The sequence below is a fragment of the Oncorhynchus masou genome, chromosome 5 (assembly GCF_036934945.1).
Source record: "Oncorhynchus masou masou isolate Uvic2021 chromosome 5, UVic_Omas_1.1, whole genome shotgun sequence".
In the NCBI taxonomy this organism is placed as follows: Eukaryota; Metazoa; Chordata; class Actinopteri; order Salmoniformes; family Salmonidae; genus Oncorhynchus; species Oncorhynchus masou.
The window spans coordinates 42,047,038-42,063,254 of NC_088216.1; the positions used below are offsets into that span (position 1 = coordinate 42,047,038).

Consider the following 16,217-nt stretch of genomic DNA (forward strand, 5'->3'; position numbering starts at 1 on the left):
TTGAGAACTTTAATTACCCTTTTATTGAGGAAAACAGTTTATAGAAAAAAATATAGAAAAAAACAAAACACAACATTATTTTTTACTGTACAAGTACAAAGTACAAACCAATAAAGACAAGCAGTGAGAAAAAAATCCCTATCTAATCTCTACTTGGCTTGTTTTCTAAATTAAGATTCAGTTCAATAAAGCTTCCTTTCTATAGGTTTGTCAGTATAATTCAAAGCACAGGATGTCTGTATTTTGGTCTCAGTAGCTATCGACAACATCAATAACCAACCACTCAGAGAAAGAGCAATAATTCATATTAAGACAATTAAAGGGATTGTTGATTCTCAAAAAATAGATTTACATTTACAGAACACAAATATTCTCAGAATTAATTGAATTAAACCGGAAATAAACCACAATAAAATATGAAATAGGACCTTTCTGAAAAAGATATCAAGAATGTATTTGTGGTGGCCATTTTGTTCTACTTGATCATAGGTAAATGTATTATTTCATTCTCAATGATGTCATTTTCACATTGTCAATGTCATTAATATCATACATATATTGCAGGGTCTTGTCAAATACACTCTTTAAAAAAAGGTCCTATCTAGAACCTAAAAGGCTGTCCCCATAAGAGAAGTCTTTGAAGAAACCTTCTTGGTTTCAGGTAGAACCTTTTTGGGTTCCATGCAGAACCATTTCCACAGAGGGTCCTACATTGAACCCAAAAGGGTTCTACCTGGAACCAAAAAGGGTTCTATCTGGAATCAAAAATATTTATCCTATGGGGACAACCGAATAACCCTTTTGGAACCCTTTATCTAAGAGTGTAAGGTCTTGGTTGTATAATGTATATTATACAGCACCATTAAAAACTATAACATGATAGTTCAAATTAACCTGTAGCACCATCAGATTTTCATAAAACACAATACATAAGCACAGCACTGCAAAGGAATTAAAAGGACAACATAGAAATCTATTACATCATTATCTCATGGAAAGGGCCAACAAGAAATGTAAGCAGTTTTTAATCCTTCTTTGGTGATATTTAGCTGCAAAATCTCTGTTTAGATACAATTACTATCAGGAATTCACAAGTATCTTTGAAGTTATGCTCAGAGGCCCTACCATAATGTTCCCATAAGACTTTTAGGCTTTTATTTCTCTCAACCTGTGTCCAATTGTTCTACATGGAAAGTCAACTAGCTCAACAAGCTAACTCCGACGGCTAAATGCTAACTGTCCAACAGCACTTTGGTCCAGGAACAAAAATCATTGACTGTTTTTGTAAATAGAGTGGTTTCAGATGTGAACAAATCCTAGTTCACCTGTCTTTTAGATTTGTAGAAAAGCAAGTATCAAGAAATACAGCCTATAGATATATAAAATAGAGCAGGCATGTCAATCAATCCACATGTTAAAATACTGGTCTTTGTGAAATCACAACAGAACAACAATAAAAACAAAAAATCAATCCACATGTTAAAACACTGGTCTTTGTGAAATCACAACAGAACAACAATAAAAACAAACAATCAATCCACATGTTAAAACACTTGTCTTTGTGAAATCACAACAGAACAACAATAAAAAAAGGCATCGCCAGAGTGGAATACACGTACAAAATAGGTAATTTTACTAAAGCACAATTCCAATACTTAAGACATCGTAAGTGCATTTCTTTTTTGTGAGTCCGGTGTTGTCTACATACAACTTTTAAGTGCCATCCATAGTTAAACAACTCATTTATAGTAACTGATCTGAAGTCCATTCAACTGTTTTAATAATCTGCGTTAAACCCAGCACCATTATTATAATATATATTTTTTAAACTTTATGTTTACCCTCGCAAGCTGCCAGCCCAGACAGCATACCAATCTGTGTCCTCAGTGCATGCACAGACCAGCTGGCTGGAGTGTTTACAGCCATATTCAACCACTCGCTATCCAAGTCTGTTGTCCCCACTTGCTTCAAGATGTCCACCATTGTTCCTGTACCCAAGCAAGCTAAGATAACTGAACTAAATGACTATCGCCCCATAGCAATCACCTCTGTCATCATGAAGTATTTTGAGAGTCTCGTCAAGGACCATATCACTTCCACCTTATCCGACACCCGAGACCAATTACAATTTGCATACCACCCTAAAAAGATCCACGGATGATGCGATCGCCGTTGCACTGCGCACCACCCTATCCCACGTGAACAAGAGGAATACCTATGTGAGAATGTTGTTTATCTCTGCTTTCAACACCATAGTGCTCTCCAAGCTTGTCACTAAGCTCATAAACCTGGGTCTGAACTCCTCCCTGTGCAACTGGGTCCTAGACTTCCTGACGGGCCGACCCCAGATGGAGAGGGTAGGCAACAACACCACTGCCACGCTGATCCTCAACAGGGGCCCCCCAGGGACGTGTGGTCAGCCCCCTCCTGTATTCTCTGTTCACCTATGACTGTGTCTATACACAACTCCAACAATAATCGAGTTTCCTGAAAACACGACAGTGGTAGGACTGATTACCAACAATGACAAGACAGCCTACAGAAAAGAGGTTAGAGTCCTGGTGGAGTGGTGCCAGGAAAATAACCTCTCTCTCAATGTAAAAAAACAAAGGAGCTGATCGTGGACTATAAGAGACAGAAGAGGGAGCACACCTCCATCCACATCGACGGGGCTGCATTTGAGAGGGTCAAAAGCTTTGAGAGGATCAAACGTTTTTTTGGCATGCACATCACTGAGGACCTGAAATGGTCCCACCACACCGACACCATAGTGAAGAAGGTGCAACCGCGCCTCTTTAATCTCAGGCGGCTGAAGAAAATCAGCACTTCTACAGATACACCATTGAGAGCATTCTGTCTGGGTGCATAACCGCCTGGTATGGCACCTGCACCGCCTTCAACTCCATGGCTTTCCAGAGGTTGATGCAGTCAGCCCAACGCATAACCAGAGCCATGCTGTCTGTACTCCAGGACATTTACAACACTCAGTATCAAAGGAAGGCCAAAGAGATCATCAAGGACTTCAGCCACCTGAGTCACAGTCTGTTCACTCTGCTACCATCTAACAGACAGAGACAGTACCGAGAGTCTGAAAAACAGCTTCTATCACCAGGCCATCAGTATGTTGAACAGCCATCACTAGCCAGCTACCTGCCCGGTACTCTACCCTGCACCTTGAGACTAATGCCCCATGTACAGTGCATTCGGAAACTATTTAGACCCCTTGACTTTTTCCACATTTTATTGCGTTACAGCCTTATCCTAAAATGGATTAAATAAAACATTTTCCTCATCAATCTACACACAATACCCCATAATGACAAAGCGGGAAAAAAGTTGTTTATCATTTTTTGCAAATGTATTAAAACATCAGCAAAAAAATACCTTATTTACATAAGGATTCAGACCCTTTGCTATGAGACTCGATATTGAGCCCTGTTTCCATTGATCATCCTTGATGTTTCTACTTGTTCGGATTCCACCTGTGGTAAATTCAATTGGAGCACTGACAGAGCTCCAGAGTTCCTCTGTGGAGATGGGAGAACCTTCCAGAAAGACAACCATCTCTGCAACACTCCACCAATCAGGCCTTTATGGTAGAGTGGCCAGACGAAAGCTACTCCTCAGTATCATCCCTACAGTAAAGAATGGTGGTGGCAGCATCATGCTGGGGGGGGGTGTTCTTCAGTGGCAGGGACTGGGAGGCTAATCAGGATCGAGGGAAAGATGAACAGAGCAAAGTACAGAGAGATCCTTGATGAAAACCTGCTCCAGAGTGCTCAGGACCTCAGACTGGGGTGAAGGTTCACCTTCTAACAGGACAACGACCCTAAGCACACAGCCAAGACAACGATGCAGTGGCTTCGTGACAAGTCTCTGAATGTCTTTGAGTGGCCGGACTTGAACCCAATCGAACATCTCTGGAGAGACCTGAAGATAGCTGTGCAGTGATGCTTCCCATCCAACCTGACAGAGCTTGAGAGGATCTGCAGAGAAGAATGGGAGAAACTCCCAAAATACAGGTGTGGCAAGCTTGTAGTGTCATACCCAAGAAGACTCAAGGATTTAATCACTGCCAAATGTGCTTCAACAAAGTACTGAGTAAAGGGTGTGAAAACGTATGTAAATGTGATATTTCAGTTAGTTTTTTTTAATACATTTGCAAAAATGTCTAAATAACTGTTTTTGCTTCGTCATTATGGGATATTGTGGGTTCTCGTTCCGTCATTTCTTTATTTCTTGTTTTGATTATTTGTATATTTGTATTGTATTTGTATGACATTTTACTGCACTGTTGGAGCTAGTCAAATCAAATCAAATGTTATTGGTCACATACACATATTTAGAAGATGTTATTGTGGCTGTAGTGAATAAGCATTTCGCTGCACCTGTTATAACACCTGCAAATCTGTGTACGTGACCAATACATTTTGATTCGATTTTGATTTGACATCCATAAACATGTATTTTGTGTGTGGTCAAGCATTGAGTAGGACTTCTCCGTACAGTATGGCGGTGTGTGTTACTGGCTGAAACAGCTTTGGAACGTTTGAGCTGACTGTCTGTGTTTCCTGATTGAATTGTTTCACTGATCATATGATTCATTCCTAATAACTTTTATCACTAGAATGATAAAGAATGTGAAGATGCCCTCAACTGCTGTCTGAAAGGGAGTGTTAAAAAAGTCTTACCTTCACTTTGCATGTTTTTTTTGTCCTATACAAGGAAAACAACTATAATACCTATCAGGGCCATGCTAAATCCTTTCAGGGGGCAGGTGCTGCCCCCCAAAAATGACACCCCCCACCCCAAAAAATACTAATAATTAATATCTTGAAATTTCTAACGTACCAAATGCCTCTGTTGTGAAAACGTTTACATTTTTGAGCATAGTATGGCCAGTAGTATTGTTAAAATCTCTGTACATGGCAGACTGGGAAACTGGTACAACCGGGCGTGTGGGTTGACACAACCAATGGACGGGGGTGTGGGGTGGCGAACTTGACGACGTCACAACGACTTGCGGGCAGTAGGTTCTGAACCACAATTTAAAAAAAAAAATTTTTAACAAAAAATTTTTTTTGGGTGGGGGGAATTATACCACCACCCAAAAGGCCACTTTGGAGACTGGAAGGGAAAAGGGGCATATGCTTTGCACAGGTATCCGTGCACGTGAATCATAGGGTTCGTTATGTGATGATAAAAAAATATGACCATTATGTATTGACATTTGCAATACAATATGCAATCGATAAAACGTACAATAATTCAATCAGCTTAAAAACACAAGTATGATCATTCATAATTTTTTTATCACCAATCCCAGGAGAGCTTCAATGGGGTCTATACTGTCATTCTCTCCTTGGTTCACATGACAAAATGCACAGTGCAAAAAAAGTCTGAACAAAATTCTCAGTCTCCTCTCTCTTTTTCTTAATTTTGTTGGCGACGCATAAATACGAATGACATCATCGGAACGAGATGCGTTTTAGGTGTCCCCTGGTGAGTGTTCAATGTCTGTTTTCCTTCATAGTGACTTCCTGTGGGGACGTGGGACAAATTCCTACTTCCTTTTGTGATTCGGCCTGGCGATGCTCCGCGGTAACCTGTGACCAAGGCAACAAAAAGTTGTCCTCTTCCCCAGAGAGACTCTGTTTACAGCCAGCTGTCTAGCTGGTCTTTGTCAAGTCACTTCATGATACAAGTCAAGTCGTAACCTCCCCAGTGGTGTTTGAAAGCGGTTTGGAGTAAGAGTGTATATATATATATATATAAATATACACCCTTCCAGTTTCTGCTCAGGTCTGGTGCTCCTCTCCTTCTGTGTCCTCACAATTCGCAATGTTACATGGTAATGGAGGAGTAACACACCCGGAAAGGCACGGAGTGGCATGTCAAGAACACAAGTGTTCATTGTCCTTCCTCTTGGTCCCTGTTAATGGGATGCCTTCTCAGTGTGTGGTAAAGTTGCGGTCGAAGAAGGCGAGTGGTCTTAGTAAGGCCAGTAGTACTGTGTTCCGATGAGGTGTAGGGCGTGTGTGAGGCGTACACTAGTCAGTTTGACTATTGAGGTCAGAATGTGGTCCGTATAGTGACAACTGGAGGCAGTGGATTCTGGTCAAGTGAAGCAGCGCCGAGTGGATGACAGTGGATGACAGTGTGTTTGTCTGTGTGATAGGTTTATCAGAAAGTGCACTTGTCTACATGGAGTCACAGTCCCCCTCCATGAGTTCATCTCTGTGTGTCCTGAATAGCAGGGAGAGAGGAGAGAATCGATTTATATAGCATGCTGGTGTATAGCCTATTGTAGTAGTACAGCGTTAATGTTGTATATTTCCACAGGATGTGGCAAATAGTTCTAGAGAATTACGGATGCAAGTACCTTTAAGCAAATAGATGTGATGCATATGTTTCGAGACAACACCTGTTTGAATCGGGTTTTAAAAGGGAGAGAGATGGCGGTGTCAATGTTGTGTCTTTTGTCAGGGCGTTGTATAGCTAATGGGCAAACGGAATGCTATACCTTGAGAAATATGAATGTGTTTTTGTTTTCTCACACTCTCTTCCATAGAAATTAGAACACTAATTGATTTATCTTCTGGTTCAAAAGCCTAGGGATTAGTGTTGTAAAATAGCACTAATCAAAAGCAGTATGGTGATATGCAGCTGACAGCTGAGGGCCTAATATTTGAAATGTAGTAAGGCAATGTTTTAATTGAATACATATTTTTAAAAAGGGGTGGTTCACTGATGATTTTCCCTTCAGTCCAAGAAAGACAATGCTAGGCAGAGGCTGCTGAAAGTAACTAAATAACCTACATTTGCACTTCGGTCGAAAAAACAAGCCCACATTTGAATTTGGATTGAACCATCCCTTTAACTATAATGTCATGTCATCACACTTCACTTAATATTTCATTATATTATATTGATATCATGTGTGACTGCAGGGTGTCAGTGATGTTACCTGTCTGTTTGGACGTCTTGAGTGAACCATCCCTTTTAATATCATTTCACGTTATCACTTCACATGATATTATATTATCTTGAAATTATATGAGATGACATTGTGTCAGTGCTGTTACTACATGTTGTCAGTGCTGTTACTACATGGTGTCAGTGCTGTTACTACATGGTGTCAGTGCTTTTGTTGGCCTGGTCTTGTTTGATGTTTTTAGAATGCAGAGTTTTTAAAACACCATTATGATTATTATTTTGGTGAGATCGATGCGTAGTTTCTCTAGTGATAAATCAGAAAAAAAACGAACTGTGTGATGTAGTAGGGAGTTCTAGTTTCTAAGAGGCCAATATTCTACATCATTTTGAAAGTGTGGCAATTAACTACAATGACCATAATCCATTGCGCACCTACTTGTCCGGGACTGTGTGACTCTAGTAAAGTCATATGAATAAAGGATGGTTAATAAGTGGTAATGAACAGTCACTACCATCATGGGACTGTTATCGTTTTGTTCTGTGTTCAGAACCACATAATGCACAGTGCATTTAATGTCCACTTTTGTATTTTTTATTTTTACGAAATCGACAACCGTGACTATTTCAAATAAATGATCAAACTGAAGACGAACCCGAGCTCAAAAAAAAAGAAGCACAAATCGCTCAGCACCAGTACTGTTACCTGTCTGTGGTGAGGCTAGCCATGGAGAGAGAGGCCATGGCGGACACTGTGTTGTTGTGGTCCTCTGAGTTCCGTCTCAGACTCTGTCCCTGGGCTTGCAGGTAGGACTGATCCACTGTGTGGGCCACTGCCCTCAACGACCGCCAGTACTCACCTGAATAGAGAGGGAGAGAAATAGAGAGCAAGAGTGAGAGAGATAGAGAGAGAGAGAATTTTTTTGGGGGGACGGGGACGGGGGGGTTGGGTTTCATGTTGCCTCCGTGGCGAGTACTGTCTTTGAAATGTGTGAACAGTATTCTATTAAGCAATATTGCAGCTACAGTAATACTTGTCTGTGTGTGGTCGGAATAAAGGATCAATACGGCCATTTTAATTCAGCATATCACAAAAACACACATTATGCCACATTCACATGCCATCAAATCCCATCTTCAGAACAAGCTTGATTTATACAATATTTTGAGTTGCATGTGTGATTCTGACATTAGCATAAATCAATATGGGTTCATACTTCTCATCTTCTCAAGCTCTTTTCGTTTAGGACATGCGTGTGTCTCTTGACACATGGCGGAAGGAAAATAAATCATTGGATATTTGTGTGTTGAAGAGCCTTGGTGTGTGTGATGTGTGTGTAAGAGAGAGAGAGGGGGCCATAGTGTGTTTGTGTGTGTGCACGCATGTGTGTGTTCCCAGTATTCACCACACATATATTTCACCCTCTGCCTAAATGAAGGGGCTTAACATTCTTGTGGCTTTGCAAATATTTTGTATTAATCTAATTGGATTGGGATAACATTTGTGCGCAATCAAGAGGGGATGTTGTGAAGGTCGTGTGCCAAAGAAGTGTTTGAAGTTAATTGGAGCCAGGAAGGCTCTCTCTCTCTCTCTCTGTGTGTGTGTGTGTGTGTGTGTGTGTGTGTGTGTGTGTGTGTGTGTGTGTGTGTGTGTGTGTGTGTGTGTGTGTGTGTGTGTGTGTGTGTGTGTGTGTGTGTGTGTGTGTGTGTGTGTGTGTGTGAGAGAGAAGAGAGGGAAGGAAAGAATGAGAAGGAAGGAGGGATGAAGGCAGGAGAAAGGGATGGATGGAGAGTGAGGTGGTCAGAGAGAGAAATGACAGCAAGATAGATGGGGAGAGGAGGTACTACAGATAGAGGGATAAAATAAATAGAATGACCGAGGCTGGAATGGTAGAGATGGAAGAGATGTGGGAAAGAGTGGACGGAACAAGAGAGGTGTACAGGGAAGGCTTGAAGAAAAACAACGAGAGAGAGGGACGTGCAGATTAAGAGAAGTAAAGGAAGACCGAGAGAAAAGAAGATGGGGAGAGAGGGAGAGAAAGAGAAGTGAAAATAAAAACAGCAAGCGAGAGACTGAGATGGTGTAAGAAAGAGAGAGAGACTGAGATACTCTAGAGTGAAAGACAGATTGGCAGAGGGAAGAGTGATGAAGACAGTAAGACAATGATAATGAGAGAGAAAGTAGATAGTGTTTATCATCAGATGTTTACCCTGGGCCTGTATGACTCGCTGTAGAGAGAGGACAGCGTTGCGACAGGGTCTCCTCTCCAGAACAGCTTGAGACAGGGGCTCCACCTGGAAGGGAACACACACAGAGGAAGACAGGGGGGACGTCAAACATTGGAGTAAAACATCACACACACAGAGACAGGCACTCAAACACACATACGCGTTGCACACAGAAACATAGCACGCGACACGCACACACACACATACACACACACACACAAAAGCGGTGGGTGTGATGTACTAAAGTGAAAGACCTAAATATCCCTCTAAGGACATATTATGGCTCCCCTGCCAACAGGTGTGTTGCTGGCACTGCATGGCTAGAGCAAAAGCCTGAACCCACAACAGGTTAAGACTACCCAACACTGCCCGAGACAATAATATAAAGGTCAGCAATGTTCTGTTTTCCCTAATGGTTATGGTTAGGATTTAGGGAGGGGTAAGATCTGCCGAAGGGGCAACATCCTCCCGCAGGGTAAAGGCATCAGCACCTTTCAGTTCAGCTGGCAGCAAGCCAAAGTTGGCTAGACTAACCGAAAGAGTGTGCTCGCATACTGCCCTTAAAAGACATTCGCTTGAAAAACAAGAAAAAAATGGCAATAGTACTCTTTGGCCATTTTGAGATGCCGTAGCCACTTCCTCAAAATAGTCCGAATTAATCTACGATAACTCAAGGTATCTATCATTCATTTTGACAATTTTTGCAGACGGGATCTTAGTCGCACAATTTTACATCTGACTAAGATTGGTGCAGCATTTCTCAATGAAAACGTGCATAAAAAACGAGTCGAATAAAAATGTTGAATGAAAACAAAGACTTTATTGAAGAATCCCTACAGTTGACCAATCACACACGAAAGGGCGTACACTTCGACTCTTGAACTTTAGCTGGCCTCGAGAAAAAATGTGGTGTCCCCGAACAGCCAAAGAAAACCTTTACCCGAAGTCCAAAACTAACAGAAACATCACAAAATGTCATCACAATGTATGCACGAACTCTTCTGAACTGTTTCGGCTGGGAAGCACATGAATGCCTTAAGACTACCCATCACTGCCCTAGATGCTGATCGAAGGTCAGCATTGTGTTTTTCCCCCTTATGGCTCGGGTTAGAATTTACAGAGGGTTAAGCTGGTCTTAGATCTGTGTCTACTGACCTGAGTGCCCAGCAGAATGCGGACGCAGGCCTCCGACGCATCGCAGATGGCCGTGAGGTCGTGACCCCCCTCCAGGGCCATGACAACCCGGCCCCCCGCCAGCCCCATCAGCTGATGTGTCAGGAAGCCAAAACCTGAGGGAGAGATACATTTATACACTTTATTAGAATTCACACATTAAAATGAAAAGGATTAAAACATTCCAAAGGTCACAGATGCATGGATAAAATTGTTGATACAAAAAGCCCCTTCTCCATATTGCCAAGCACACACACAGGATGTGTGAGAACCCTGAGGAAAAAAGCTGTAATGCTGAAATGTGCTAGTTTTTTTAAAGGTACAGTGCCTTCAGAAAGTTCTGTATTCACACCCCTTGACTTTTTCCACATTTTGTTGTGTTACAGCCTGAATTTAAAATGTATTCCACTGAGATTGTATGTCACAGGCCTACACACAATACCACATAAGTGGAGTTATGTTTTTACACATTTTTACGAATGAATAAAAAATGAAAAGCTGAAATGTCTTGAGTCAATAAGCATTCAACCCCTTTGCTATGTCAAGCCTAAATAAGTTATGGAGTAAAAAGGTGCTTAACAAGTCACATAATAAGTTGCATGGACTCTGTGCAACAATAGTGTTTAACATGATTTTTGAATAACTAGGTCATCTACAGTATGTACCCCACACATACAATTATCTGTACGGTCCCTCGGTCAAGCAGTGAATTTCAAACACAGATTCAACCACAAAGACCAGGGCAGTTTTCCAATGCCTCTCAAAAGAAGGGCACCGATTGGTAGATGGGTAAAAAAAAAAAAAAGTGAAATGTAATAGTCCTTTGAGCATGGTGAAGTTATTGATTACACTTTGATGGTGTATCAATACAACCAGTCACTACAAAGTAACAGGGGTCCTTCCTAACGCCTTTGCCGGAAAAGAAAGGAAACCGCTCAGTGATTTCACCATGAAGCCAATGGTGATTTTAAAACAGTTACAGTATAAGGGATGTGATAGGAGAAAACTGAGGATGGATCAACAACATTGTAGTTACTAACCTAATTGACAGATTGAAACAAAGGATGCCTGAACACAATAAAAAATATTCTTAAACATGTATCCTGTTTCCGACTTGGCACTAAAGTAATATTGCAAAAAATGTGGCAAAGCAATTCACTTTTTGTCCTGAATACAAAGTGTTATGTTTTGGGGAAAAAAAAACACATTACTAAGTACCACTCTCCATATTTTCAAGCATTATGATGGCTGCATCAAGTTATGGATATGCTTGTAATCATTAAGGACTGGGGAGTTTTTCAGGATAAAAATGAAATGGAATGAAGATAAGCACAGGCAAATTCCTAAAGGAAAACCTGGTTCAGTGAGCTTACCACCATTCACTGGGAAATGAATTCAATTTTCAGCAGGACAATAACCTAAAACACAAGGCCAAATCTACACTGGAGTTGCTTACCAAGAAGCGTGAATGTTTCTGAGTGGCATAGTTACAGTTTGGACTTAAATCTGCTTAAAAATCTATGGCAAGACTTTAAAATGGCTGTCTAGCAATGATTAACAATCAATTTGACATAACTTGAAGAATTTTGAAAAAAATGGGCAAAAATTGTACAATCCAGGTGTTTTCAGTGACTTACCCATAAAGATGCACAGCTGTAATTGCTGCCAAAGGTGATTCTATCTATTGACTCAGAGGTGTGAATCATTATGTAAATGAGATATTTCTTTATTTCATTTTCTATAAATTTGCTCAAATTTCTAAAACAAGTTTTCACTTTGTCATTATGGGGTATTGTGTGAGAAAAAAACTATTTTATCAATTTTTTATTCATTTTGAACATGGAATAAGTCAAGGGGTAAGAATACTTTCTGAAAACACTGTATACCACTTGATTTATTCCACCTTTTGTGTTAGAGCTTGAATTCAAAATGGATAAAAATATATTTTTTCTCTCACTTGTCTACACACAATACCCCATAATGACAAAGTGAAAACTTGACTTAGTCTACATTTTGTTGTGTTACAGCCTGAATTCAAAATTGATAAAATCTCATTTTTTTCCTCACCCATCTACACACAATGCCTCATAATGACAAAGTGAAAATTTGTTTTTACAAAGTAGACTCAGCGATATGACATCATCATACACGGTGGGGCGACTTCCTGCTCACAGACATACACATCAAATCAGCCAAGACTGACACTGTTTGCTCTTTGTCAGGAACAAATACAGACGAAACTACTGAATAAACCCTGTGAAATAAAGAACCGTCTCATCAACGAAGTAGAACCCTTAAGATAGTGAGGATGAGGTAGAAATAGGTTGCTCTTAGAACAGTTTACAAGGTTAATTTCAACCTGTAAGATCCATAGAAGGTAGAGTAAGGTATTAATTTACCTTCAGAATCACATTTTCTCTGTATTTTATATCCATTCAAATCAAGCCGTTTTGGATTGGCTGAGCTAAAACCAATGGTGAACCAGTAAATACAGCTAGCTTGATTCTTATTGTGCCAGCTAAAAGGGAAAGGTTTGAAAATAAACCATCTGAATGATTGGTATTTAAATTCCCACAGGTGATAAAACTCATTTGAATAAAAGCAATAATATAGAACAATTTGAGTACTTTGCTACATCAATCCTTTTGATTTGCTTTGACATGGGAAAACACCAAGGAATCAAAGATGGCTGCCAACATGTGATTATTGAACACTACTTTAAACAAACTGTAGCATAGGCTACTCAATTTGTGCAAGTTTATTTTACCACGGTTACATTTCTGACTCCCCTAACTCTCTCTAGCTATAAATATACTGTATGTGCTGTAAAAAAACAAAATCATTGTTATAAAGTAGTTAGATATTAGGAGAGGATTAGTATTTACAAAAACACTTCCATTAAGTCTCAACTATGCTTGTCAACTACAAAAAAAAATGTCATAATGTGTGATCGCATGAACTTTTGAACGTGTGTGTGTGTGTACGTTCCAACGTCTATTTGCATGCGTGTCCCTGCATGTGATTCAGTGAGGAACTGACGAGGTGTTTCGTGAGCTTACACTTGGCCGACACTTTGTAGCCCCCCAGCGGCGCCGGATGTCCCTTGACGGCATCGAAACCAGATGAGACCAGCACCATGTCAGGAGAGAACTCGTGGGCAATTGGCATCACCACAGTCCTGGAGACATACAGGATAGACAAATCAGACCATTAAACCCCATTGACAAGAAAGAGTCGTTCAAGTCTTCAACGCTGTTGTAGGTCAAGCACTCAAACTAGTACGTTTTCCTAAATCGTCTCAAAATAATTTAAAACAGCATAGCTCATTAGGCGTAGTAAATGTGCTTATAATGCAAGGTATTCATAGAAAGTGTCACGAAAATAGTAGTTAGATATTAGGAGAGGATGTATCCACGGGAGAAAGTCATTTCTGAGCCTGTGTGACAGACGAATGTAGTTGCTTGCAAGAGCTTAACACGATTCTTCAGGGTCACAAGAGAATAGCATACTATATGTAACTTTGACCCATTAACTGACTGTACATTTCACACCAGGCTTGGGAGGTATACAGTTGAAGTCGGAAGTTTACATACACTTAGGTTGGAGTCATTAAAGCTAATTTTTCAACCACTCCACATTTTTCAAAACTATAGTTTTGGCAAGTCGGTTAGGGCATCTACTTTGTGCAGGACACAAGTAATTTTCCAACAAGTGTTTACAGACATTATTTAACTTATAATTCACTGTGTCACAATTCCAGTGGGTCAGAAGTTTACATGCACTAAGTTGAATGTGCCTTTAAACAGCTTGGAAAATTCCAGAACATTATGTCATGTCTTTAGAAGCTTCTGATAGGCTAATTGATATCATTTGAGTCAATTGGAGGTGTATCTGTGCATGTACTTCAAGGCACTTCAAGGACCACAAAGTCAAGGTATTGGAGTGGCCATCACAAAGCCCTGACCTCAATCCCAAAGAAAATGTGTGGGCAGAACTGAAAAGTGTGTGCGAGCAAGGAAGCCACCGAACCTGACTCAATTACACCAGCTCTGTCAGGACGAATGGGCCAAAATTCACCCAACTTATTGTGGGAAGCTTGTGGAAGGCTACCCAAAACGTTTGACCCAAATTAAACTATTTAAAGGCAATGCTACCAAATACTAATTGAGTGTATGTAAACTTCTGACCCACTGGGAATGTGATGAAAGAAAGAAAAGCTGAAATAAATCATTCTCTCTACTATTATTCTGATATTTCACATTCTTAAAATAAAGTGGTGATCCTAACTGACCGAAGACAGAGAATTTTTACTAGGATTAAATGTCAGGATTGTGAAAAACTGAGTTTAACCGTATTTGGCTAAGGTGTATGTAAACGTCCGACTTCAACTGTACCATATATACTCTATACCGGGATATTTGGAAATAGCCACGGGACAGTTTTTCAATATCGTCAATACCGTTGTAACTATTTCTTTGAAGTTTTTCAATACATTTGAATATTTGTAGCTATTTTTTAAGTAAATAACTACAGTCAACTTGTGCAATTCATTAGGAGATGAAGCAGATCGCGTTCTTATTTCACCTGTCACATTATTAGTAGTATTATTAATTTACGTTATGAAGCATACTTAGTTCACCAGCACAGTTGAGCCAGTCACGTGTTTGTTTGTAAATAGCACAATGTGAGAAAGTGGGAGCAGATGAGTAAAGCTGTGTCACATGGAGTCATGTTTTATATTGAAAGTCAACCGTGTTTTTCTGCTTCAATAGAGTGATCAGGGACGTGCAACTATAGTCTATAGTTTTCCTTCACAGAAAATACGTTACATAATATATCTTCATTTTCATCAGCTGACAAAAGAAGTGCAATGCTATTTGCCTGGTAACCACACAAGTAGATGAGCTTACAATGAAAAAGCAAGGTCTTTTTTTTGTCAAAAACTATGCATGGCCTTCATATGTCTAATGTTTAAGCTTATCAAAGACGAATGTAGCCAGCTACATTTCCTAATGTTTTGCGTAAATTTTATTTAGCATTTTACCAGAGAAAAATAGGCTGGCTACACTGAGAAAAGTACAGGAGAAAAGTAGCTCCACATCAGTCTGAGCTCCGTCTGCTGATAGAACACCAGCTGTGAATTCTCATCCGAGTTTAGAAGTGCAGCTGAAGCACAAAATGAGTCTGATGCCGAGCAGAAATTACAATGAGAAGCATTTTAGATCTGTGTTTACAAAACACAGCAAGATATCTCTTATGCGTTTTATATATTTTGTTATGTGTTAACATGACCCGTAGTTTAACTTGCTATCTAGGTACGTAGCTGAGTTAATACGATGACGGGGCATCCTATTGTGTTAGTTTCTGACATGTTTGAGAAGGCAAAGTTGCTATCTTGATTTCCTTGACTTTTATCCTCCTCTCCGTTCTCTGCCTGTCTGTTAGTTTCTCTGGTGCCCCCTTGTGTTCTAAACCGGTAATACCATTAATCCCGAGATGAAAGAAGGACGGTATGACGATATGAAAATCTGGATACCGCCCAACCCTATTTCACACCCTAGCCTCTCATGACACACAAAACACGCTGTGCTTTATTGCTTACTGTATATGACATGCTCTTGAAGAGTAAAGCAGAATGTAACATTTTTGGTTTGGAGAGATGTACAGTATGTGTATGACCACATGACAAGGCAATTCACAAATAAATCACTGACTACCAAGTCACATTTGGGTAACATTTTGAAGAGACATGGTCAAATTAAACCCCATGTTCCACAGATCTAACTTGGTCCCAGATCAGTTTGAGCGGTCTTGCCAACACCTATGGTCATTGCAAAACAGCACAAATAAATCCAGAACCAGGCTGCCATTTTTTAAAATTT

At 40.1% G+C, this 16,217-nt stretch overlaps 1 protein-coding gene across 2 annotated transcripts in view; it reads right to left on the bottom strand.

Annotated features, from left to right (window-relative positions):
- Window positions 1–4: 4 nt before the first annotated feature.
- Window positions 5–16,217, bottom strand: part of LOC135539607 (histone deacetylase 7-like) — a 94,124-nt gene continuing 77,911 nt past the window's right edge. For both annotated transcript variants that reach the window (XM_064965584.1, XM_064965585.1), the window contains exons 21-25: window positions 13,395–13,513; window positions 10,318–10,451; window positions 9,144–9,228; window positions 7,640–7,793; window positions 5–6,246 (exon numbers count right to left, since the gene is read on the bottom strand). In XM_064965584.1, coding sequence (XP_064821656.1) covers window positions 6,201–6,246; window positions 7,640–7,793; window positions 9,144–9,228; window positions 10,318–10,451; window positions 13,395–13,513 — 538 coding nt within the window. In that variant the 3' untranslated portion in view covers window positions 5–6,200. The remainder of the gene's footprint in view (window positions 6,247–7,639; window positions 7,794–9,143; window positions 9,229–10,317; window positions 10,452–13,394; window positions 13,514–16,217) is intronic.